Source organism: Lissotriton vulgaris, chromosome 12 (assembly GCF_964263255.1).
Source record: "Lissotriton vulgaris chromosome 12, aLisVul1.2, whole genome shotgun sequence".
NCBI lineage: Eukaryota > Metazoa > Chordata > Amphibia > Caudata > Salamandridae > Lissotriton > Lissotriton vulgaris.
Genome location: NC_141700.1, coordinates 255,650,856 through 255,675,413, shown reverse-complemented (window position 1 = coordinate 255,675,413; position 24,558 = coordinate 255,650,856). Strand labels below are relative to the sequence as shown.

At 47.2% G+C, this 24,558-nt stretch overlaps 1 protein-coding gene across 1 annotated transcript in view; it reads right to left on the bottom strand.

Moving 5' to 3' along the window:
* The window catches only part of MMP15 (matrix metallopeptidase 15), a 226,653-nt gene that overhangs the window by 21,579 nt on the left and 180,516 nt on the right, over nucleotides 1-24,558 (bottom strand). The window contains exons 4-8 of the mRNA XM_086947792.1: nucleotides 23,935-24,242; nucleotides 23,070-23,231; nucleotides 22,703-22,956; nucleotides 10,654-10,792; nucleotides 6,577-6,727 (exon numbers count right to left, since the gene is read on the bottom strand). Coding sequence (XP_086803918.1) covers nucleotides 6,577-6,727; nucleotides 10,654-10,792; nucleotides 22,703-22,956; nucleotides 23,070-23,231; nucleotides 23,935-24,242 — 1,014 coding nt within the window. The remainder of the gene's footprint in view (nucleotides 1-6,576; nucleotides 6,728-10,653; nucleotides 10,793-22,702; nucleotides 22,957-23,069; nucleotides 23,232-23,934; nucleotides 24,243-24,558) is intronic.

Sequence of the window (24,558 nt, the reverse complement as noted above, 5' to 3'; positions counted from 1 at the left end):
AAGCCTAGAATCTGGGGATTATCACTGTCAGTAAACTCAGCACGACTGCCCAAGTCAATGCCATCACCGCCTCATGCTTCCATACCTTGAAAATGCTGAGGAAGATTTTCAATAGCTCCCAATCAGTACCCAGAAAAACCGTCAATTGTCTCCTGTCTCCTGCAAGATGGACTTCAGGAATACTCTCTAAGCTGGGACCAACAAAAAACTCACCAGTAAGCTGCAGTCCATTCAGAACTTGGCAGCCAGAATCACTCCCAACCTCCCACGCCACACTCCCATCACACATTATGTGAAGGAGATTCACTGGCTCCACATTCACAAATGAGTGCAATTCAAACTCCTCACTCACACTTTCAAGGCACTACATAACACTGCCCCAGAATACCTCAACAATACCATCAGCTTTCATAAACCTTCCAGACACCTCAGTTCATCCAATCTCATACTACCTGCACAAATCACACAAAACAGACAACCAGATACAGCGGTTGAATATTTTACTTCGCTCCTAAAGCGTGGCACGACCTGCCTCCACCATTAAGAGCCTCCTCCTCGCTTCTTGAATTCTGCAAGAAGCTGAAGACACAGCTTTTCAAGTAGTACCCCCTAGGCCCTATGTATGGCTAGTCTCACACCTGCTCATCGCCAGGATACTCTCCGATGTGACCGTGCGCTCTACAAATCAGCATAACCTAACATTGCTGTGATGAGTTACACTATATTGTGCTACGGAACTTTGTGATATGAGGGGATGTAGAATGGAATGGTGTTTTGTTGTATGTGGGATGATGGTGCTATCTCAAATATGTAATGCTGCTGTGTGACTTAGTGTTGTACTTTAGAGTAATGTGAAAGGTCTGCTGTTTTCAGTGGCACTGGGCTACTGGATTGATGTGGTAAACGGTTTAAGGCAAGGCGTCATGAAATGTTAAAGTGAGCAAGCACCCAACGTGCGGTCTTCCCCAACTACACCAAACATAAGGGACGAATATGCCAGGAAATGTTTGCCAATGTCTCATACTGTGCCTCAATCATCATTCAACTTTGCATCAAATCCACAAACCTCCTAATATTACCATCGAATCTGTGTATAAACTTATGTTATACAGCACAGGATCTACACTCACATCATCCTTGAGGGGTTCTTTTATTCTGATTATTCGTATCACGTCTTATGCCACCATAAGGTCACGTCAAAGCAAGGCCAGAGAACGTCCTTGCTTTTGCTCTCATCCCTAGCTGAGCACAGGAAGCCTTCCTTAACCCTCACAAGGAGTGCTGTGTATTAGTTCCTCCTCTCCTCAGCAGAGTGTAGGGATTCTGGTCCTTTCCCATGGCGGAGCGCTGGGTGAGCTCTCTCATCTGTATCAGAGAGTGTGTTTGACTATGATGCCGCTCACCCACAGCAGAGTGGAAGGTTGTTGGTATTGTGGTTTCTCCCGCTCAGCAGAGTGCATTGTGCTCAGCTCCACATGCTTTGCAGAGAGCAAGGATGTCACCTGTGAGCAGGATTACCAGCAACCTCAGCAGCTGCGGTCCGTGCAGGTAACAGCGGTGGGGCCAGGTAAGGGGGGTTTCGAGGGACGATGCAGAAGGAAAATTAAATAAAGAATTAATGTTCCCTCAGCATCGTCCCTCGAAATCCCCCCTTACCTGGACCCACCCCTGTTACCTTCATGGACCGCGGCTGAACCTCAGACACATTTATGTCTGGTTGGGCCTCATCACAATTGGGCCACTCTGGCAGCATAAATGTGGTGGATGGAAATGCTTAAATGAATCTAAACTGTTGTTACTTGCGGGCACATTCCATACCATTGTTAGCTCATCCGTGCCCTTACCGAAGGACCAATCGCAGGCAAACAATCCTTGGTACAGCCTTTTCTCCTAGCTCATGCCCACCCAGGACACAGCATGGTCTCTGTTAACTACATGTTTGTACTATATGTCCATACTACTCGGCCCCATCTGTGCCCCACGGATACCAGAGCCAGACTGGCCATTGTGCTACTTTAGTATTTTGCCAGTCAGCTGCAGTGGGGGGGGGGGAGGAGGGGGGGGGGGCCATGACCCAACTATGAAAGCCCACAAGCCCCCTTTGTAGTTGCAGCCTCCTGCAGAGTGGAGCTGTTTGGAATACTGTTGCAGGGCTGTTTTTAGTTTTCAGGCTAACCCTGTGGATGGGGCATTGTATGTGGGCCCCTTTCATGTCCGACGAAGGGGTGTGCGCTTGAGAGTTCACACGATCCACCTGTGATCCCTCCCACGGTTGCAGGTCCATTTGGTTTATCCCGACATTAAATGTAACTACTTGTAAACAGGGATGGACTGGAACAGAAAATAGGCCCAGGCACCAAAATAAAAGTGGACCATGTTTGCAAATTGGGACATTTTTAAACTTGTAATAATATGCTATGTGTTTGGCAAGGCATTGGCAATTGCCGATGTTTGAGCTTGCTGCAGGCAAGGTGTTTTTATCAGGGAAATCAACAGCCCAAACCGGCCCAGCAGACCTAAAACAGGCCCACCAACGGCCAAAAAAGTGGCTCACACACTGATCTGTCAGACCATCCCATCGGACACTGCCTGACTGTCCTATAGCTAGTCCGACCCGGCTTGTAAATACAGATTTATGTATTGTTGTGTACTTATTACTGAAGTTTTGTAACTACTACATAAAGCACTGTCTGTCTTTGGTGTCCGCTTAGCTCATCGGCACGTGCTTCCCCTCCACCCGAACGAAGCCAGCCCCTTAGCTCTTGGGAGTTTCCTGACGTCTGCAAAATACTCCGTATTTTGACGAATTTCGTATATGTGTCTGTTTTGCACAAAGGCCATTTTATCTTGCTTTGCCGGATCTGGTGCCTAGCTTCCCTGCTGAGTTTGCGGAGTTCAAGGCTTGTATGTATTTTTTGTTTAAATCTTTCACAAATGTTCCTGTTTTTCCCCGCTTTTATCTAAACTTCCCTTCCTGGTGTTATCCGCGGTACCGGCCTCCTGCTGCGGCCCCGCAGCATTATCAGACACTGAAGAAGGACTGCTGACGTATGCCAAACTCAACAGCACGTACCCCGTGCCTGCCTGTGCATTTATTTATTTATTTAATGCGATTTTATATAGCGCGAACATTACCCGAAGGTGTCAGAGCGCTTTTCAAAAGAACCAGTTGCGTTAAATAAGGACTTTGGGTTACATGAGTTATATAAGAGATACAAACAGAAAAAAATTGCAAATGTACAAGGTGTAAAGTCACTCAAGGAATAGATAAAAACAAGAAAAAATTGCACATGTACAAGTTAAGTCACTCAAGGAAGAGATACAAACAGATAAACTCTAAAATCAAATGGGAATGGTAGTAAATACAAAAGTCTACAACATATACTAGTTGTTAGAGTTCTATATAAACAAATAGTAAATTCACACAGGATTACATTTTAACCCCTTCGCTGCGGCGGGAATTCCGCTGCAGCGCTAAGGGGGCCGAGCGGGGCTCGCATGCTCGTGACGGAGCGGCTCTGTCACGGGCCACGGTTGAGCTGTGCTCATGATGGAGCGGTTCCGTCATGGCCCCGCCCGCTCAATGGAACGTCCAGCGCAGGCGCGGAATTCGCGCCGCGCAGGCGCGCCGAGCGGGCCATGACGGAACTGCTCCGTCATGAGCACAGCTCAACGGAGGCTCATGACGGAGCGGCTCCGTCATGAGCATAGAAGGGGTTAACAGCAATTAGGCTTGGATAATTATATAATACATATTTACATATATATTTAAAGCCCCCAGCAAAAAGAGAAAAACAATCAATGGTCATCAGGAGGAGTCCTGATGGAAGAAGGAAGGGAACAAAGGTCAGAAAAAACGGCGGGTCCGGGTCGTGGGTATAGACGGAGACCATCTCAGGCGGGAAGCACAAAGTCAGGAAAGTCAAGAATCTAGAAGAAGAACACAGACAGCAGGATTCCATGGAATAGAGTCAGAGGGAGAACGCAGCATAGGAAAGGATTACTTGGCGAGGGACTGGCTGTTGAGATGGTCCGGAGTTATCAGGAGGCATTATGTCTTCCGCAGGCGCCATTTTGGAGTCAAGCAGCGTTGATTTCAGAGTTCGGGCTGTCCAGAGCGCTGTCCCCAGGGGCGCGGAGGGCACTGCGCCACCGCTCCAGGCAACTTGTGCTGACCTGTGTTTCCCAACCCAAAATTTCTGGGTCGCATCACACGGTTTTACCACACGCAAATCTGAACTCGAGTGGAAAATAGGGTTGGAGCTGCAGGGTAAAGCCACACCCCAGACCATACCAGTTCCCTTCAAGCTGACCTGCCAGCTTACACGGTGCCACCCTGTCTCACACGATATCGGCTCCCCTCACACGGTCACCTGGTGAGGCGCAAAAAAATCACATGGTGTCAAAAAGGATGAGCTGAAATCCACTACACAGAGGTTTCTTTTCCAGATCGCTATTTGAGGCTCTGGGCTGCAGAGATCCTTTAAGCCCCCGCCCCCTTCTCCCACAGTGAATGTTTTTTGTAAGTTGGCAGGCACAGGGGGGGCAGACAACGTTGCCCCAGGAAGTCCACAGCCCAGCCCCCCCGACCAGCATGTGTCCTCCCTGCCAATATCACACACCCGGCCCCCACAAATATTTCCTACCTGCATAAACCCTTGGACACAGCCCAGTAATTCTGGGTCCAGCGTGAGTATTCCCCATCCTTAGGAATTTAACTAGCAAACCCTGCTCTCTCATGAAGAGATACCGTCCATAATGATAGTTTCGTGCCCAGCATCTCCCGCAGAGATAAAGGGAAACTCATAACAGAGCCCTCAGTGTCAGTCAGTTAGTCAGTGGACCTGTGAGGATCCGACGGCCAGAACAGGTATGTTCTGTGGGAAAAAACGTGGGTTTTCAGTATGTGTGCAATGTAGAGTGGGTGATAGGTTACTACTGCATCGTGTAGGAGGAGTAAGTAGTAAGTAAGTACATTTTATTTGCATAGGTAATTAAAACCATTGCAATACAGCCATTAAAATTACGTCAACACTACAAGCATAAAACTGCATCTGCATAAATAAAATGGTATATATTCGGTCTCAATTTTTCCTTTTAAAATCATAAAATTGACAATTTTTTAGACGATCATTATTAAGTGAGGTTCAACTTGTATTTTGAATGTTATGTGTGAGTTAATGAAGGGTCAAGTTTCGACATTTTCTTTTCCACCACCTTCATAAACTTCACAAAACTACAGTTGAACTGCGGGTCGTTGGGTGCAAAGCAGGCAAGAACTGCTGGTCTTCGTGAGCGTATTCCTCGCTGGTTAAATTGAAATTTTAACAAACGTTTCCATTCCTCCAGCAATTTGTAGGAGGAGGTGGACTCTGCAGACTGCCCATGTAAGGGGCACAGGCAGCATGTAGGCCTGTGAGGGGGCCCTCACTCAATCGAGGAACCTAAATGGGTGCAACCTGTGTGAAGAGATCCGGGTAGCTGGGTAAGAGTGTGCGACAGAAAGAGGGATGGGACACAGGTGGTTTCTGAAGAGGCGGGGGGCATAGTGTATGTGGGGGTACAAGTTGTGTCTATGTAGAAACAAGCTGCGCGCGCGTGTGGGGTGGGGGAAGGTGCAGCCTCTGTGTTGGGATAAGGCACGGGATACGGGTATGTTTGTAAAAGGATGCTGTGCGTGTGTGAGGAGACTAGCAGGTCTGCCGACAGTGTATGTCTGTGGGAGGAGGACGAGAGGTATTGTGAAGTGACACAGGCCGTGTGTTCGTGAGTGTGGTTGGTGTATGTGAAGTAACAGCCTGTGTGTGGTGTTGCAAGTTGAGTATTGACACATGCTCCGATTGTGTGTGTGTGTGAGGATACACTGGTTTTGTGTCATGATGCCGTTTGCGGGTGTTGAGAGGTTAGACTGTGCTAGGAAAAAGGTTAAAAGGTTATATGTTTTTAAGGGGGGAGGCAATAGGTGTGGTGTCTGCAGGCTTAAAATATAAATACAACTAACTTAATTGTATTTCTTTTTGAGAGGCCACAGGCCTTGAGCATGTAGGCAAATGGGAAAGTCTTTCTGTGAGTGGCCAAAGTACGGGAGAGGGTTTGTAGGCAAAAGCTTGTGTGTGATATTAGAGCGTAGGTGGAGTATAATGAGGCACGGCTTTTCAGTTTGTGCAAGGGGGCTTGCCTGCATGTGAGTGCGAATGATGTAATTACATGCGTCAAGAGACAAGCCGAGTGTGTGTGTTGACCCGAGATGAGGGGGCACACGAAGAGGGTACAGTTGTGTCATTTATTGAGTGTGAAGAGGAAGTATCGAGAATTGAAGAGAGAGCTCACACTGTGATTATGAAATTATTAACCTCTGCCTGGGGTGCCTTGCCATCCAGTGGCACAGCAGGGGGGGGGGGCATGGGCCCCAATGCAAGCCAGGATAAAGTGCCCCCCCCACAGTATGGAAGTGAAAGACAGTCAAGATTGGGAACGACCTCTTACCACTGCAGTAAACCCTTGACACTGTTCTGCATCCAGTCCATCAATTGTTCTTTTTGTGGTGGTCACCACCAGGTTCTCCGCGCGCCTTACCTGCTGCCTTGGAAAAAGAAGGTGTGTCCGGTGGGCTCCCACCAGATGGCCGTGTCGATGCGGTCATAGGGGATGCCATGCCCGTAGCTGGTGAGAGGCTGTGGGTACCCAGGCTCGAGGTTGGCCTCGCGGAACAACCAGTACTTATCACCTTGAAGGAAAAAAACACAGGGTCAACAGTAACCTACTGTGCACCAGGAAGACACAACTAGCCAAAGAGGAAAGAGGCAGAGCTGATGAAGACAGGGAGTCAGATGGAAGTGAACTAAAGGTCCAACAAGGGAGAGAATACATGTTTCAATTACTTACCGATCATTGACGTCATTACAAATCTCCTAACCCTATTTATATAGGAAAGGGTCCTTTACAGGGCAGTAATGGGCATTTGTAGTCGATCTTCTTGAGACTATCTGCTGGTCAATTACAGGATAGAAGAGGCTGCTAAGGAGGGAATAAGGAAAGTAAGTACCAGTGTGGGCAAGCGAATCAGAGGAAGGAAGTTGACGCTCACCGGTAAATAATAGAAACATGACCCCATCATCCCATGCCTTGACCCAATCCTTAAACGCCTGAGGATGTAGGTGGGCACAAAGTCAAAAGTGATACACCACGGAACTCCAGAAAACCAATGCACTCATTCAGAGGCTGAAAGTCTCAGTGAAGAACTCACGCTTGTAATTCCAGAGATAAACCACCGATACCTAAATCCACCCCTAAAGTAACATTTAGTGGGCAGTGGAAAACACACTGGAGGGAGTCACCCAAGTTTGAGTGATCTCCCTCCTTCCAGATGTTGCCATGGACTTACACGTGCCCCTGGTGGACATGCTCCCAGCAAGGTAGAGCCTACTCCCAAGGCAAGATGATAACCACCCTCATCCACCAGATGAATGTGAAGGTTGAAGATGTCAAGCCCCTTGTAGAACACAACATTGATAAGCAGGGTGTGATCTGACATGTGAATGCAGAAGAACTGCAAGAATCGCTAACTAGCCTGACTTCACCTGCAAAGGAGGCTCTGATTCAGACACGGCATAAGGACCGGGAACAGATAAAATATCACCTGTTCCCTTTGGACTGAAGATAACCTTAGGGTTGAACACATGATTCATTCTAATAACTATCCTTATACCCAGGCACCTAGCCTTAGTGATGCCAATCTCAAATATATAAGGAACAATGTAAGGAACTAAACTGGTATTTTCTGTAGGGACTCAAATGGAAGATCCTGCAAAAAGACAATCACAGGGAAAGGCCACAAGGAAGAGCAAGCATATGAGATACAGGAAATCTAAAAGAACAAAAAGCAGCTTCATTTTGTTGCTAAAGCCAATGTGTCATCTGCACATATTCACTTCAAATACGCACTATGACTGCTGAAACATCCAAGTCAAAACCCTCCAGAAGAAACTGCAAGAGAAGACTTGCATCACATTTCTGGGTATCCGAATCCTTGTGACATCACCTCCAAACAGTAGTAGATGGAAAAAGGCCACGGCTTAGTAGAGGCCTAACCACTGGAGCTCTCCAAGCAGAGAGCCTGAAGCACAGATAACTGACAAATGGGGGACACATGCAAAAAGAACAATTGATGGACAGAATGCAGAACAATGTCATACATTCATGGGGGACACTGGCAGGGCTTTAAGTGGGCCTGGTCTCACCGGTGCTGAGCACTGGCAGTTTTTTTAAGGGGGCCTTGAAACGGGTCTCTATCGGGCTCTGTTTTGTGCCCTGGCGGTCCGTTTTTTCCGGACTGCAGTGACAGCAGGCACATCGATGTGCGCGTGCTCACACTGCTCATGGGTTCTAGCAGGACTCCAGAAGGTGCTGTCGTTTCATTGGTTAAGCGCACGTGCATGGGTGTGTAAAAGAGTGGAAATTCTTGCTAACTGCAGCCAATTGTTCTAATGCGGCATCTGGGTATAGCCCAGTGGAGCTCAATGGTGGCTGGGCCGAGGGGAGAAAGGGCTGGGCGATGAGGTACCGGGCATCGCCAAGCATTCGGCAGGCGGGTTCAGCTGGCATGCGGGTTCCACAAGGAGTCCATCTCATCCTGCACCAGGAACAAAGGGGAGCACTCGGAACCGCAGTTCATTGCTGGGTATGAAGTGGGTAATGCACAAGCCATCACAACAAAGAGCTACCAACTCCAAGGGTGCTTCAGTGGGCACTGACAAGTCTGCACATCCTTGAGAGGACTCCTACCCGCATTGCCACATGCCTCTACAATTCTGAGCTGGACACAGTAGGGGGGCCTGAGAGGAACAATATAGGGGATCATTCTCACCCCTTCTTGCATGATGAGTACTGTGTATAGGTGTAGTACACTTCTGGGGAAGGCAACCGCCATCCACAGATAGATGACGTGCCTCTTTCCAAGGTAAGGGGCACGAGATATGTTATAAGGTTGCGAGAGTGAGGAGAAGTAGGATTCTGTACAACTACTCAGAGTTTGTTTGTACCTCGCTTTCCGGAGAGATGCCTTTCATTTCACATTGCCCTTGTGCAACAAGGGCTGTAAATAAACTTTTCTGAGTTTGGCTGCCAGCCTGCCTGCGAGTGTGGTGTGTTTGGGGAGATGTACGATGGAGGGTTGTTTTCTGGGCCTGTAAACCAAAATAAAATGTTAAATATGTAGCACTCTCTGCTAGGCTAGGCGACATGAGGTTTAGCACCATAGACCAGGAGAACTCGGGGTAGGCTTTGGACATGCTTACTGGAGGCCTTTAAAGACAGATGTTGATGGCCTCTCTGGATCCTTCTATTCCCTCAGGAGCAAGACTAACTATTTCTGAGCTGGGCTTCACCAGACTTAAATAAACAATATTGATAGTGCATCACAAATAGCTACTCTAAACTCTGGACACACTTGCTGTTTGTCAATTCATCACACTCTAGGGAACTGTCTTCATCATAATCTGGTGAGGTCAAAAGAACGCGGCCAAACAATAAGAGACTTCAAAATGCAGGGTCTTAGAAGGAAGTGGCAAGAGAGACCTCTGCCATGCTCTGCTACAGATTTAGTAAAGACGTCTCACAAGGACTGCCTTAGGAACCTAGGCAGTTCTTGGAAAAATACAGGGGGGAGTGGTGTCTGTTCTGATGGGGCCTATTCCTCTTACCCCCTTACTATCTTTCTTGGGAGAGGGCTAAGCCTCATGGTGCAGCATGCTGGCGTGCTTGACCGTTATTGACCCCCATTACCATTCCCATGATGGACACATTGACTTGAACAGAAGAAAATGTTGCCACAGCTCCACTCTGGGATCAGACCTGGCCTGTGGGGCAGCCATTCCACAGCTATTGAGGGCCTAAGCCGAGCGCGCATCAGATCGGACAGTGGATGGACGTTCCTGCAGATCATTGTTCACATATCGGGACATCTACTCATGCACCCGCAAAGTCCAGGCACAATAGTCCAATGGAAAATTAAGGTTGAACAAGACCGAGACCCATTGGGACCCTGGAAGCATAAAGAACCGGCACAGTCTGGTGGCGCCTTGCACCATCTACTTTACCTAAGAAAATATAATCAAGGAAGTAGATCTAGTGGGGACCTCCTTCATAGTCCTGCCGCAGGAGTAATGCGGGGTGCAAGGGATTATCCAACTTCAAATCCAAAAAAAGTTCTTACAAGGTGTTTCTCTGGAGGAGGTGGACATCTCACATGTAACTACTGACCACAAGAAAGAGAATTAGTTTCTAATGGAAGGGAAGGGCAAAGTGCTCACAAGAAATGATGAGTCGTGGGCAAGTACACATGTGGATCAGCTGGGGAGGGGAGTCTGATGAAGAGTGAACGAGAGGCGCTAGAAAGGCCCCACATGCAAGGGTGAGAGGGGGTGACTGTGTGGGGGTACACAGCAGAGGGGGGTAAAAGACGAGGAAAGCGATGGAAAGGGCGGGGTTAGACACCAGGGAGGAGAGAAGAAGCACAAAACAGGGAAATGGGGAGGGAATTTGAGGTAGGAGAGAAAGAAGGAATACAGAGGTAAAGGTAAGCGGGAGTCGAGAGGCCGAGGGGGGAGAGAGAAAGCACAAGGATAAAGTGGGGGTGGAAAACATTATATTCACCTTTAAAAAAGACAAACTTCCCGTCGTGCCTCTCGTAGGCGGCGCTGATATCAGCTGGAAGGCCACGCCAGAAGTGCCCAATGGGCATGGGGTAATTGTCCAGGACTCGGTTATTGCGAACTCTCCAAAACCACCGCCCCTTGGAGTGCGACAAAAATCAGCTATTAGAGAAATTACGATGAGAGTGCATCACGACAGTAATTAGCAGATAAAAATGCACAAGTTATATAGTAAATTAACTTCACAAAAATTACCACAGTGTGAAACACCTTGTGCTTTCAGCATATGAAAAAAAATCTTTATGGCATGCCCAGGAGCGAATTCTGCACTTAAAAAGCCCTCTGCATAAGAAATAAATTAAGACGCTTACCGGCTGAGGGCATCAAACCCACTTGCAAACCATGTTTTGACATCTGCAAACAGTGCACCCACAGCTCAATAGTTTACATAAAATGCTAGGCCTTCACGTTGTATGGCAGTTTGTGACATAAGATGCGCATCGTAAACCTACCCAAAGACATATATTTTGCTGTTTAACAGTTTCCACACAAATTAATAAACGTGTTTTGTTAAAAAAGTTGCTTTTTTTCACGGATTGAAACGGCTGCCTGTGCACACTATTGTTACTTTATTTTTGTAACGTTATAACTTTATACTCTCCCTTCTTTCCTATGGAATGTATGCGTTACTAAATATGAAGATAGCAAATATAACTTTTATGCAACGTTTCTGTGTAAAGTAAATTGTGTTCCTTTGGTACACTTTGAAGTTCTTTTCAAAACAAGGGAGTTGAATAAAAGACGGTCGTTATTTTAAGCCACAGTGGGCGACTGTGCTTATTGAGATGGCCATCTATATATTATTGGAATCTAGAAAGTTATCCGTAAAAATAAACTCGACAGCTCTCTGCGTTTGCAAAGGTAGTGAAAATAATTTACAATGTCTGGAATTTCAGCTTTTCCCCCACACAGGTTAAGCTAGGCACATTTGTATAGCTTTTTACCACCAGTTGTATGGTATAGAAGCGCTCTTACATTTCTGGGGTAGTTGCTGGCTGGCATCAAAGTGGTCTCGGTCTGTTGCCATAGTTACTGGTTGTCCTTCATATCATTTAGGGCGAGTCATATTAGATGGTGGACGGTATGCTTGGGGTAAATTAATGTATGGTTTAGTGACTATATTGCGTTTATGACACGACTGGGAAATGTGGAACAATAATATGATATTTAGAGCAACTGTATAAATTAATGCAGATTCACACATTTATTATTATAGTGACATGAGAGAAACTCTTGAGTGCCCCACAGACTGAATGTTACAATGAGTGAGCAGTGAACAACTTTGCTAATAGCCAGGGGCCTCTTCAAGGTGACTTTACCTCATCGCATGAATAAAACCCCATAGATCCTGGTGTTGACTAATGACACTGAACGTTTGCATATATACACTATGGGCACCATTCCGATTTCGTAAGGAAAGTATCCAGCCCGATGGAATGCTTTTCGTACGATTCAGAGCGCTGGAGTCCGACCGAGCGAGTGCGATGCATCCGCATGCTTACGGACTCGGTTCGCTCAGACTCCCATTGAACTCTATGGGGGCCTATATACTGGATGCGTACACAGGCTCCCATAGCAAAAAGGGGTGGTTGGGGGAAAAGCGTACACCCTGTGGGGGGCACTCCATGATACCGACCACACTGTGCCTGCTTGGATCGGGGGACCCATGGGCACCCCCACAGGTCAGATTCAGAGGGCTCCAGGTGAAGGGGGGCCTGCTACGGGCCCCCAAAGAACGATTCCGGCAGCCTTTTTGATCCGGACATACTGTTTCGTGAAAGCTGTCCGAATCGTACATTGTACTTGCGCGCTCGTAAACAGAGTCCATAGAGCTGTACAAATCGTCTCCGCAAGAGACATACAGACTAGATTGGGTTCGTAAACGATTCGGGCAACGTGGACGTGATATTCGCATCGTACTTGGTCGTTCGGAATGGGGGATGATTTGTCGCTCTGTAACAGTTTAGACAATTCTGTACACAATTCGGACTCCTTCCTTACGAGATCGGAATAGGGCCCTATGTTGGGTAATGTCCAGCTAGAGCCACTGATGCTGTCAATTCCCAGATGTCGCAATTGTTATTATTTACGTTTAAAGTGCGTCATATCCAGAAACCTTTCTCTGGTCAATAGGCAGTCAAGAGTTTTTTATTTATAGAATGTTTTATATCATCGCCCACTAGACCCACCCTGGCAAAAGCACTGGCAAGCTCTTCTTCGACAAGGGTTAGAGTGGGAGGGGTACATTTTGAGGTGGCAAGCAGTCCCCTTTCTTCACTCCCTTGGGGGATGAGGAGTTCTCCGCCTCTTCACTACTTCTCTGGAGGTGCTCAGGTTTACATAATTTTCTAGGCTCAGTACTGGAGCAAGAGCTATGAGGTGAGCAAAGTTAGAATGGGGATATTGGAGGGGTATTACCTGTTGCTCGACACGTCTTGAAGATGGATGGTGACTTGACTATAATAGTCCTGATGAGACCACAGGCTGAGCTAAAGGAATACGGAATAGCCAAGTTAGATGAGCAGATCACACTGGGAATTAACAAGGAAGCAACTGGACGTGAACTGGACCAAGAACTGAGGGGTCTAGAGCCCTAGAATGAGAATAAACAGCAACTCTTTCTGACAAATTAGATCAATATGCCCTAAACTGCTGTAATCGGAAAACCGAGGATGGCACTTTCACAACTGCGACTGAGAGTAGTTTGAAAATGAAATGACTTGGGCTTCATGCATTAAGCTTGGTTTGATGTTCAAATAAGGAAAATGTCACAAAACATACCGACTATAGGATGTCTGACATTGATCAACTATGGGGTTATGTTTAGGGCCAGGATTCATCATCTAGAAAAGTCAGAGTAGAGAGAGAGGGATCACTACCAAAACCAGGTAATCGGAGAATAAAGTTACGCTTAGGTATTACTAGCATGACCCAGATAAGCATAATTACAATTGTCACAACCCTAGGATCTTTCGTTTACGTTAGTGCACTTCCTCATTTTTGCCCTCAAGACCCTATTTGTCTTTCTTTCTTTGAGGTCTGTGGCGACCCTCCATCTTTGGCCACAGAACCCCATAAGCTGTTCCCTTTTTTGTGCCCTCAAATCTCCTTCAACGTTTTTTGCTTCAATATATCTTCAATCAAGAAACCCCGTTAGTCCTTCCTCAGTTTGTGACCATTGCGAAAAGTAAGTTTGGAGCATAAACGCACGGAAAGCAGAGAGTGGGAATGTAACAGCAAAGGTGGCAGCAAAGGTGCAAGAAAGAGCGCAGGGAGGCACAGCGAGAGGAACATCTAGCAAATGATTGGTAACGCGGGCAATCGGGAAATGGACGAAGGGCCGGTAGCCGAGTTCTAGCTGTGGGCTGCTTTTTTGGGCAGCCTGGGGTCTGGCTGTGCTGTTAGGATGCCGCCAGCGGCACAGTGGGTGCCTAAGTGGCCTTTCTAGATGCCGATGGGCGGAGGTATCACTCCCTTTCTCTTGCTAGGCCTGCCAATTCATTTAGGCTGATTGAGCAAGGTCAGGGGGCCTGAGCAGAAGTGGTCTCACTGAATTCATGTGTGGCTCAGCAGTGTGAACTAATCTGTGTTTTTTTATAGAAGTGAAGTTAATAAAACATACCCCCACCCCCTTTCTTTTCATAAAACTTCACTGAAGCAGTGTTTTGCAGAAATGCAATACGCAAATTTGGGCCACTTTTTTTGGGTGGGCCCGGGCTGATTTTTGATCCCAATCCAACCCTGGGTGAAGAGGAACCCCATCAAAGATACAAGGAGGAGTAAAGGTGGTGCAGACATACCACCAAGCGGGTGGGAGAAGTTGAGGTCTTATAAATGGCCGAGGAGAGACATCGCTGAGGAGGAATATGGAGGCAAAGGGATATGGGAGGACAGGGAGACTGGCTAAAATCATAAATGGGAAGATAGAACACTCGTGAATAAACAGGGGACGGGAACATTGGAGACCTCTTGGGTTTGTGAAGTGAGTGAACATTGAGGGATGAAGGCGATGGAAGACACTTGAAGGAGAGGAAGCAAGACCATTAAATAGGGTGGAGGGGAGCGGGGGGGAGCCAGACAGGGAGGGGAACGGAGTCAAAAAGATACATTCGGTGCATCTTAAATGTGTCTACTTGTCCAAGGAAAAAATGTGGCGCTCAGTCCCTTGAATCCAAATGAGAATACGCCATATTCACTGCAGTGGCTTCTCTTCTGATGTCCGCAGACTCGCCTCCAACTGCTTGAAGAAACTGCTACGCGGACAGCAGGGTAAATCTGGTCTTTGATTTATTATCCAGTCGTCCTGAAGGACTCCAAAGACTTCCCACTGTCGGTGTAAATGAAATGTGCTCTCCACCTCGGAAGCTTTTAGAGTAATTAGCAAAGTCTCCTGTTTTGTAGCGCTGTCAGGGTCTGAAATGATGTGCGGCGAGGCCTCTGCCACTAGCCGGCAACAATGATGGACGCCTGGAGAGGATCTGGGTCCCTCTTGCTGGGGTTTTAGAATGAACCAAGAGGCAGGCTCTGAGAATGGAGCGGCTGGTGGACTCTACTGTACTTTTTGTACAAAGATGAACCAGCGGTTCAAGTGGCAGGTCTCGGAACCTTGAGGTTGACCTTCTACTCTGACGCGACACCCAATGTTGTCAGGCTGTTGAACCCTGCAGTGACTGAGTCTGGCAAATGCGGAGTTAGTCGGCAGAATTACAGGATGTGTGTGCAGTCTGGGTACCAACAGCAAGCCTGGCTGAATAGTTCAAACCAGCCCCACATTGGTGGAGGGGCGATTGACATTCTCCATCATCCCAAAAAATGTTTAGGAAACAATTGGTACAAATGGCACATTTTACTGCACAATAATTCAACTGTAATTGTAAAGTATTCTCAGGGGGTGAATCAGGGCAGACCACCTTGAAAAGCCAGAAGCCCCCAGCGGTCAGCATGGCGCTATCTCCCCGTCCCAGTTTATCCGGTTAGAGGCTGGTCTCATGCTAGTTTAGGGAAGGTTTTGTTGCTCTTTGGGAGCACCTGCATAGTTAAATATGTTCATAAAGTGGTGTTGTGCAGCATAGGTTTGATATATTCCAATATATCTTTATAGCTTAGTAAACTCGCTGCTTACAGAACAAGGCTTATGCATGACGATAAACAACTGGAAACATTTGGCTGAACAGGTTTTTTTTGTAATTGAGTATTTGGGGCCCGATGTAGGTCGCCCAATACCGGTCGGTAATGGCCGATTTTGTCCGTTACCGCCGGTATTTGGCTTTTGACATGTAGGTGTCTCTGAATTTACAGAATCGGTATATTTACCGATTCTGTAAATTTACCGCTTCGGTATTTTTCCGAATCGGTAAATATACCGATTCTGTAAATCCATATGTAGGTGGCACAGTTTGCAGTGCCACGTGCCCTTAGGAATTCTTAATTTACCACCCAATCCTATTGGGTGGTAAAATACCGAATTCCAGTGTACATGCACATCTCTGCATGTACACCTATGCCATGTGACACACAGACATGCCCTTAGGGCATGTATGTGTGCCACATGGCACACAAGCCTGCAATTGGGGTGCTACAGGGTGTCAAAGTGACACCCCGTCCCCCCTGCCAGGATTCGGTATTTACCGAATCGGTAAATACCGATTCAGTATTTCCCATAGATTCCTATGGGCTTCAAGGCCCATAGGAATCAATGGGAAATACCGATTCGGTATTTACTTATTCGGTAAATACCGAATCTTACAGAATCGGTAATTGAAAAAGTAAAATTACCTACATCTGCCTACTTCCAATTTACCTACTCTGAAATACCGAATCCGTATGATTCGGTATTTAAGAGTAGGTACATCGGAATTACCTACATCTGGCCCTTAGTTTGGCCATTATAATATGACATCTCTTGTGTGTGAATTTCAGTCAATGTCTAAGTATACGTGTATTTTATGTGGTTTCAGTGTCGTCATTTTTGGAGGGTATTTCCTTGGTTATACAATTTCGACCTATTGCATTTGCCAATGCTTGTTTTTTATGTTTGAGATTGCTGAACCACCCTCGTCATCACACGTAGGGGGTGCCATTCTGTGTAATCTGGGAGGTGATTAGGATGAAACAGGTGAAGGATTCACTGAGATGTGCTAACAAAGAGCCGCCCGATACCCCTGGTGTATCTCTAGGATAAAAAGAGCTTTAGAGTCAGTCATGTCTTGAATTCGGTGTGGGGGGGGGGGGGCGATTGGGGCCTGCAGGGGTGTACTTATTAAAGTCAGGTGTATTGCAGTGCTCATTTATAATGTTTTATAGCATCAGGCCTGGTAAGGGATAGCTGGTCTCTGCGCACTGGAAGTATGACCTCGCGGTTTTGTGTGGATTGCGTCAGTGGGTTAATTCTGGTTGCAGGAATAGCAGCACAATAGGCTGGACTGGTGGAAAAAGGATTGGTAATGGTGGACAGGTACCATACTAATATGGTTGCCTTACATGCCCGTGAAAGGATGAGGATATTTAAGCATTTCTATTTTTCCTCATTGCTTTTTGATATAGGCAAGGCTTTTGACTAAACTTGTCACCAGTCTGGGAAGCTTTAAGCACCAGATTCCAATCACTTATCCTGCTCCATGGGCCCTGCTTGTCTTGTGCTTCATTTTATCACAAAATAAATTAATATATTAATTGACACCTTCGGTTCCTTTGTCATGATTGATGCACCTAATATGGTTTTTGGGATGGGGAAGTAAAATAAGGATTGCGTTTAACACACTTTGGTCTAATATTCGACTAGCAGTAATGGTCCTGCCGTCTTATGTTTCTAGGCCCATCCATGGGACACCCTTACCACACACACGAGGTGTGACATGTCAAGAGAGGGGAGTCGCACTTCGGGTAAAAGTGAGGTCTACGCCACGAAAACTCAGCAACATCATACACGACATTTCTTTAAAAAAACAAAGAGAGATACCACAGCGACTTCCACTCTGTCAGCTTAACACCGTCAGCGTTCAAACTTCTGGTTAAACATCTCAGTGTGATCCAACCAACATGGGCTGAACAGGCCTCTGCAGGCCCTCGCTATGGCCCATCTCAGATGCTGTCGTCCATGTCACCAAGTTAAGCACGCCTTTCCAGTGCAAGAAGAGGGCAGGGAAATGGCCACCTGGGCTAGGTGATGGAATTTGGCCCTCCCTGTGCTTCACCGTCCCAGGAGATCCGGCTCTTCAGCAGCAGGTCACCGAGGAAAGCCAGAACCACAAGCAATTGTTCTGGTTGGAAAAGCTGCCAGAAAAAGGGACATTGAACTGTGAATGACAGCAAACGAAAGGGAAAGGAGGCAGTCAAAGTGAAGAGCACATGCTAAGATTCAACAGGTCGGGGTACCAAATTGTTGTGACGTCATTCCACTCCGCGCGTTGCCGTGGAATGTTGGCATGCGGAACATTCTAAGTCAAGCGCCGTTTGCCTGAGGTCAGTTCTCTCCGGCTGACTGAAGGCGATGGGCGCACTGATGTCTTGTTGCATTACTGAATAAAGCCTACTGTTAAACTAAACCACTGTCTCATGTTGTGGCTACAACACAAATCCTCTGAGCTCAACATAAAGATATCAAGATGAGCTGGGTCTAGCCCTCCTAACCTTCTTCAGGACCCTTGGGATCAGAGGCAGGAACAAGTCAAGGAAGATAGAGTTCCACCAAAGGCAGACCACGTCTCCTCATGAGGCTACAGGTGGAAACTCCAGAGCGCTAAAGACTGGCCACTGAGTGTTGTCGGTAGTAGCGAATAGATCTACTAAAGCCGCACCCCATTATGCGAAGACAACTAGAGGTACCTCTAGGAGTAATTGCCACTTGTGATTGGCAAAAGGATGCATACTGAGTTCTACTGCCCTACTGTTCAGGGAACCTGCTAGGTGACTGAACGACAGGGAGATCACGTAGGGGTTCATCCACCACCACAGGCTCAGAAAATTCACATACAGTATGTGGGACCTCACTTAACCAAGCTTGTCGCACTTCCACATACGATTGTGTTGTCTGGCAGGACCTAATTACATTTTATAGCCAAGATGCTCAATCTCCAGCCATCTTCTTGCACAGGAAGGGCGTCCTTAACTTAAAAACAGTAACGCAGATGACAGGCTCTGCTAGACTTTGGGATATACCATGGTAAGGGTCAGCAGAGGCCTGTTTAGGTTGAGTTAGGTATACCTGGTGAGTCTAGGATCAAAAAACTCAAGCAGTTTGCGAACAATCCACAGAAAGCAGCGGAGAACTACTTGCACTAGCAGAGTCTTACATCAATATGTCTTCACATTAATTCATTTGGAAAAAACTGCCTCCGACATGATTGTCCATCATCTGCTATCCTTTGTTGAACATAGAAAGGCCTTAAGGGCATGGCATATGTTGCACTGCTCCAAGAGACTGATATGTTTACGCTCCGCCACCAGAGGGCAGAAGCCTCTTACCTCCACATCGTCCAGAGGACCTCCCCAGCCTAGAGAAGATGCCACCATCACTACTGTGGGCACTGGATGGGTCATGCAGAATGGCTTGCCACCAGTTATGCTGGCATCCGCAGCCTCCACTGAAGGTCTTGAGCTGCCATATTTGATAGGCAGAAGCTGCCTCGGAAGCAACACCATTGTCGGGCCCATTGAAGAAAGCTCCACTGCAGGGCCAGCATGGGTCAGCGGGCACGAGGTACAAGCAGGGTGCACAAGGCTATGAGACCACAAAGCCTTATTACCATCCGGGCCTGAAACAAGGTATGAGCCCAAAACATTGGGATCATAGCCTAAATGTCCCAGACTAGTTGGGGAGGTGGAAAAGCTTTTAAAGTCGCAGTGTCTGGAGTCGCTACTACTAAGGAAATACACTCATGTTTTAGATGCAATATTGGCTCGTTAATGGAAAACCGCATGTTGGGCAGCATTGACTGTCTTTTCCAACTTGCCGGAAACTGACTGAGGCAAGACTGCCTTTAGCAACCAGTCATCAAGTTACAGGAAATCATGTATTCCTGGCCTTTAAAAATGAGCCGTGACCACCAACATCACTTTCGTGAACACATGGAGGCCAAGGAAAGGCTAAAGGGCAAGAAGGTGGACTAGAAGCATTCCAACCATAAGACAAATTTGAAGAAACACCTGTGGGACTGTGGGGTTAGCTCTTTAAAGTAACCATAATGCATATCCAAGGACTCTCTAGTCTCCGGGTTCAAGGTTGCCAAGACCAGAGCTAACCAACATTTTCAACAGGATGTATGATGTTACAACACATGCTTTTACCACGCATGCCTTTACAAAGCGGTTTTTACAACGCATGCCTTTACAACGCATAGTGCTTTGGGGCGCTGGATAGTGAATAGTTTAATTTACTATTCCAACTCCAGTCCCCGTGGATAGTAGGGAAGGTGTTGGATAGTACATTAAACCTATTCCCTATCCTAGAGCGCCCCCCAGCGCAATGCGTTGTAATGGTTTGCGTTGTAAAAGTTGTGTCGTAAAGGCACTGCGTGGTAAAAGTTGCGTTGTAAAGGATGTTCCCCTTTTCAACATGTCCTTCCAGAGGAATGAATTTAGAAGCCTGAGATCTATTATCAGCCTCAAGTCCCCTTGCTCCTTGGGAGCGAAGCAGTATTGAGAGTAGCATTCTGTGCCCCTCTCCTTCTGAGGCACTAATTCACCTTGGCAAGCAGTGTCTGAACTCGGTCTATGATGGTGGCATGCTCTGCTAATGTTTGAGCACAAACTGGGGAACCTGTTGAGGGGTGGCAAAAAGGGGATGGAGTAACCAACTAGAACAATTTGAAGGACCCATTGGTCCGAAGTAACTGCGTGCCAGAAGGGCAGGTAAAATCTGATTCTGCCCCCCTACTTGTCCTATACAACTCGTGGAGAGGGTGGTGAGCAGCTTGGCAGTAGCTGCTGCAAATGAGGCCTACGTATCTGCCATCACCTCTCCCTTTGGAGCCATGTAAAGGCTGTACGGGTTGTGAGAGCTGCCTCTGCCGGTAGGTAAGGCTCCTGGAGTACCCCCAGAATTTTGTGTCATCTTGGTGGAACTGGTGAGCTGGGGATAGCAATCCCAGTGATTGCACCGAAGCCTGCTTATGCCTTAAATCATTCCAGCAGCGAACTTGCCTGCAAAATCTTTTTGCTTCAAATGGCAAAACCGTCAATAACACAGTACATCTCGGCAAAATCGGTAGCCAACATCCAAGCAGCCAACATCCAAGCATACCTTTTAACAATGGCACAAGTGTCCATAGCACGCCAGCACCTTCCATAGTGTCCACGCTGTCCTTAAGATGTTTTTGGCCTCATATTGGCCAGCATGTATCATTTGCGCAAATATAAGTACAGAAGTTGTCAGAAAGAGCAAGCAAGATCTAGTCCACCATATCATAAAGTGCATGATTGTAATAGCCCAAGAGGGAAACATTATTAGATTAATGTAGGGCCAGAAGGAAACATTCATTTTGCCTAGGTCATGGATCTTCTTTGATTTTTTATCAGGAGGAGAAATGGGGAAAGAATTAGGGTCCACCTTGCTCGCTGAAGCCTGTGGCACAAGACTCTCTGGAGTTGGAAATTGCATTGAAAGGATGGTTCCCCAGAAGAAGCAGGTCTACAGTGCAGAGGAATCGGGTGTCTCTAAGGTGAAGCTGAACCCAGCTACTTACGTGAAAATATCCACTCATGATGCATAAAAAAGATACTGAGATCTGGTTGGAAATATCGACACAGCTGTCATGCAATGCACACTAGGCACTAGATCCTGATCAAAGCATGAATAGAAGTCTGAGTTTCATCACGTGATCCCTTTTCCCAAGGTGCAGAATTACAGCGCTGAGCAGTCGTGTGTCTCACTGGTGGAGTGGTACAAAAGGGGGTGGTAATGGACGGAGCATCTGAACCAATCAAACACTCACACCCAGTCAAAAGATCTGAGTTTAATCCATCACCGTTCTGTAGCCCCCTCTGCCACCCCAGTTCAGACATGGCTATATGCAAATCAGTCTGACCCTGTGCCTCATGGGAACAGTCCAGCCCGAATTGCCAAGCCATGTCTTCCCTGGACTGGAAACAAGCTTCGGAGGACCGGTTTCTGGCATTCCAGCCGTCTTCAGCCCGGCTTGCTTGAATCCAGTGGCAAAGTGAGCAAGGGACTCACGTCTGAGCATACCCTGCCACACTTATGGCGGCCAAAAGCGGTACAAAAGGGGGTGGTAATGGACGGAGCATCTGAACCAATCAAACACTCACACCCAGTCAAAAGATCTGGGTTTAATCCATCACCGTTCTTTAGCCCACTCTGCCACCCCAGTTCAGATATGGCTATATGCAAATCAGTCTGACCCTGTGTCTCATGGGAACTGTCCAGCCCGAACTGCCAAGCCATGCCTTCCCTGGACCGTAAACAAGCTTCCGAGGACCGGTTTCTGGCATTCCAGCCGTCTTCAGCCCGGCTTGCTTGAATCCAGTGGCAAAGTGTGCAAGGGACTCACGTCTGAGCATACCCTGCCACACTTATGGTGGCCAAAAGGGGTACAAAAGGGGGTGGTAATGGACGGAGCATCTGAACCAATCAAACATTCACACCCAGTCTGGTGGAGTGAACACAGTTTGGATCAGGTAATCATAATGGCCTCAGTCATGGCCTCAATAAATGGTACTAAGGGCTCAATAGTTGTTGACCCAGGGTGCAAAAAATTTCGGTCAAAAGGGTTGTGGGCTATATAGTACCATCTCTTCAGGAAGTATAGGGTCTCTCTACTGCATGCATTATATGGCATGCCAAAAACATCACTATCAATACATTGGCTAAACCGCTTCACCGACGGGTAAGTCTAGGTAAGTGGATGTGGAGCTGAGAATAGTAACTACATACATGCATGCTGTAGTGGGTGTGATGATTTTGTAGGCTGATTTTATCGACTTCTAGAGTGTGACAAACAACCACTCATAAAACATGCTGGTTCACTCCTTACCTTGAACACAAACATTTCCCCACGTAGCATAGCGACTGAGTCGAACCCTCCATCACAGATGTTGGGTCCATATTGATCAGGGCGGTCTGTGGTCCTTGGCTTCTCTGGGGGGTCTGGTTTTGGCGGCCTGTCTGGCTTCCCTCCAGGGGGCTGCTTGGGAGGCCTTAGGTCTGGCTCGACACCAGGCTTCTTTGTCTTTGGGGTGACAGTTGGGAGGGCAACAGTTGTGGTCTGAGGCTGATTATCTGGGAGGCCTGAGAACAGAAACTTAGGTTAGAACCAAGGTGGCGTATTCGGGCCTTAGAATGGCCAGGGAGGCAGGTTTTGTGCTGTTTGCAATTCATTGTGCCAAGCCTGTGCAACTTACCATATAGCTGCTGGATGCCCCTGAGGTCATCTTCAGGCAGCTGGAAGTCTTCAATTTCCATCCACTGGTAGAAAGGTGCCATGATAGCAGAGGGGTTGCTTGAGTGCTCTAGTCCCAGAGAATGACCCAGCTCATGCACTGCCACCAAGAAGAGGTGGTTTCCTGCAGTAAGAGATTGGTACCAACTCAGTTTAGAGCAAGTGAGGACATTTCTCCGGCATCACCTCTCTCTTCCTTCTGACGCTCTCCTATCTTCTCTCTGACTATTTTCCCTTTCACTTCTTCTACATTTACTGCTCCCTCTCTCTCTTGCACAAGCGACCATCACCAGTTCTACATAATGAGAATGTGCGCCTAAATCAGGATTACAACCTGTGCAAAAATATCGCACAGAGCAGGTAGTTTTCCCTTCAGAGATTTCTCCGGATAAAACCTGGGAGGATTTCAGTGAGGGAAAAATGCAAAAGTCAGAGTTTTGCAGCAGAGAACAGGGGAGAGCTATAGTATTATTGCTTAACTGGCCACTATAGCAGGCAGGATTAAATGGTGTGGTATTATCACATGCAAGAATATCTAACAACATGGTATTGGTAGTTCCCCGAGTGGTATCACTGCATTTTGTTACTGCATCTCTTAGAATGAGCGTCTATCTCTTGCTCTGGAAAAAGAAGTGGGAGAGGAATATCTGACTGCAACTTGCAGCAGCAAGTTAGGCTTGCACGATGGTAGGGCTTTCTCACCTACACATTTTAAGGGTTTCATTTTTTCGGACACAAACGCTTTAAAAAAGGATACATACATTTTAGTTACTGCTGGTGCTCTGAGATGATACAAAATTTTGTTTAGAAATCAGGAGCCCTCTTACCCGACTGGTCTCGGTCATCCATTGTCCAGGGCTCATCAGAGTCAAAGTGTGTGTCACCCCCCACGCCAGGGCCAGGGAAGTAGGCATGGGCTAGGAAGCCTCCCATGCCATCAAACGGGGTGCTGTCTCCATGGAAACCTGAGGCAAAGAGAACCATGATGTCCGCCACCTTCTGACGCCCCCGACGGATGTCCTCATAAGAAATCTCCTTGAAGACCAGGGAGGTTGCCGCTTCCCACACCTTGAAGGCCCGCCGAACCCCCTCGAATGAGTTGTACCGGCCCAGTTTCTCTGTGTAGTTTTGAATGCTGCAAGCACAAGGAATGAAAATACAAGGATGGTATGAGGCAGGTGTACGCTGAGGGTCCTATCCTTTGGTGAAGGTAGTGGCACTGAAAAAACGATGCCATCACATTTTGAGACTGACCAACTTTCAGCTGGGCTAACAAGTTTTATAGACACCAAGGCCCACTCATTAATGGTGACAAATTATGGCACTCCTCCCTCTGAAGCTTGACCTTAAAGAAGTGAATTTCTTCTTTTCTCCTCAAACCCCTTTGAGTACTTAAAAGTGCTGGAACCCTCTGCTAATGCTAAGAATGTAAAAGCCTTGGATTTACGCCT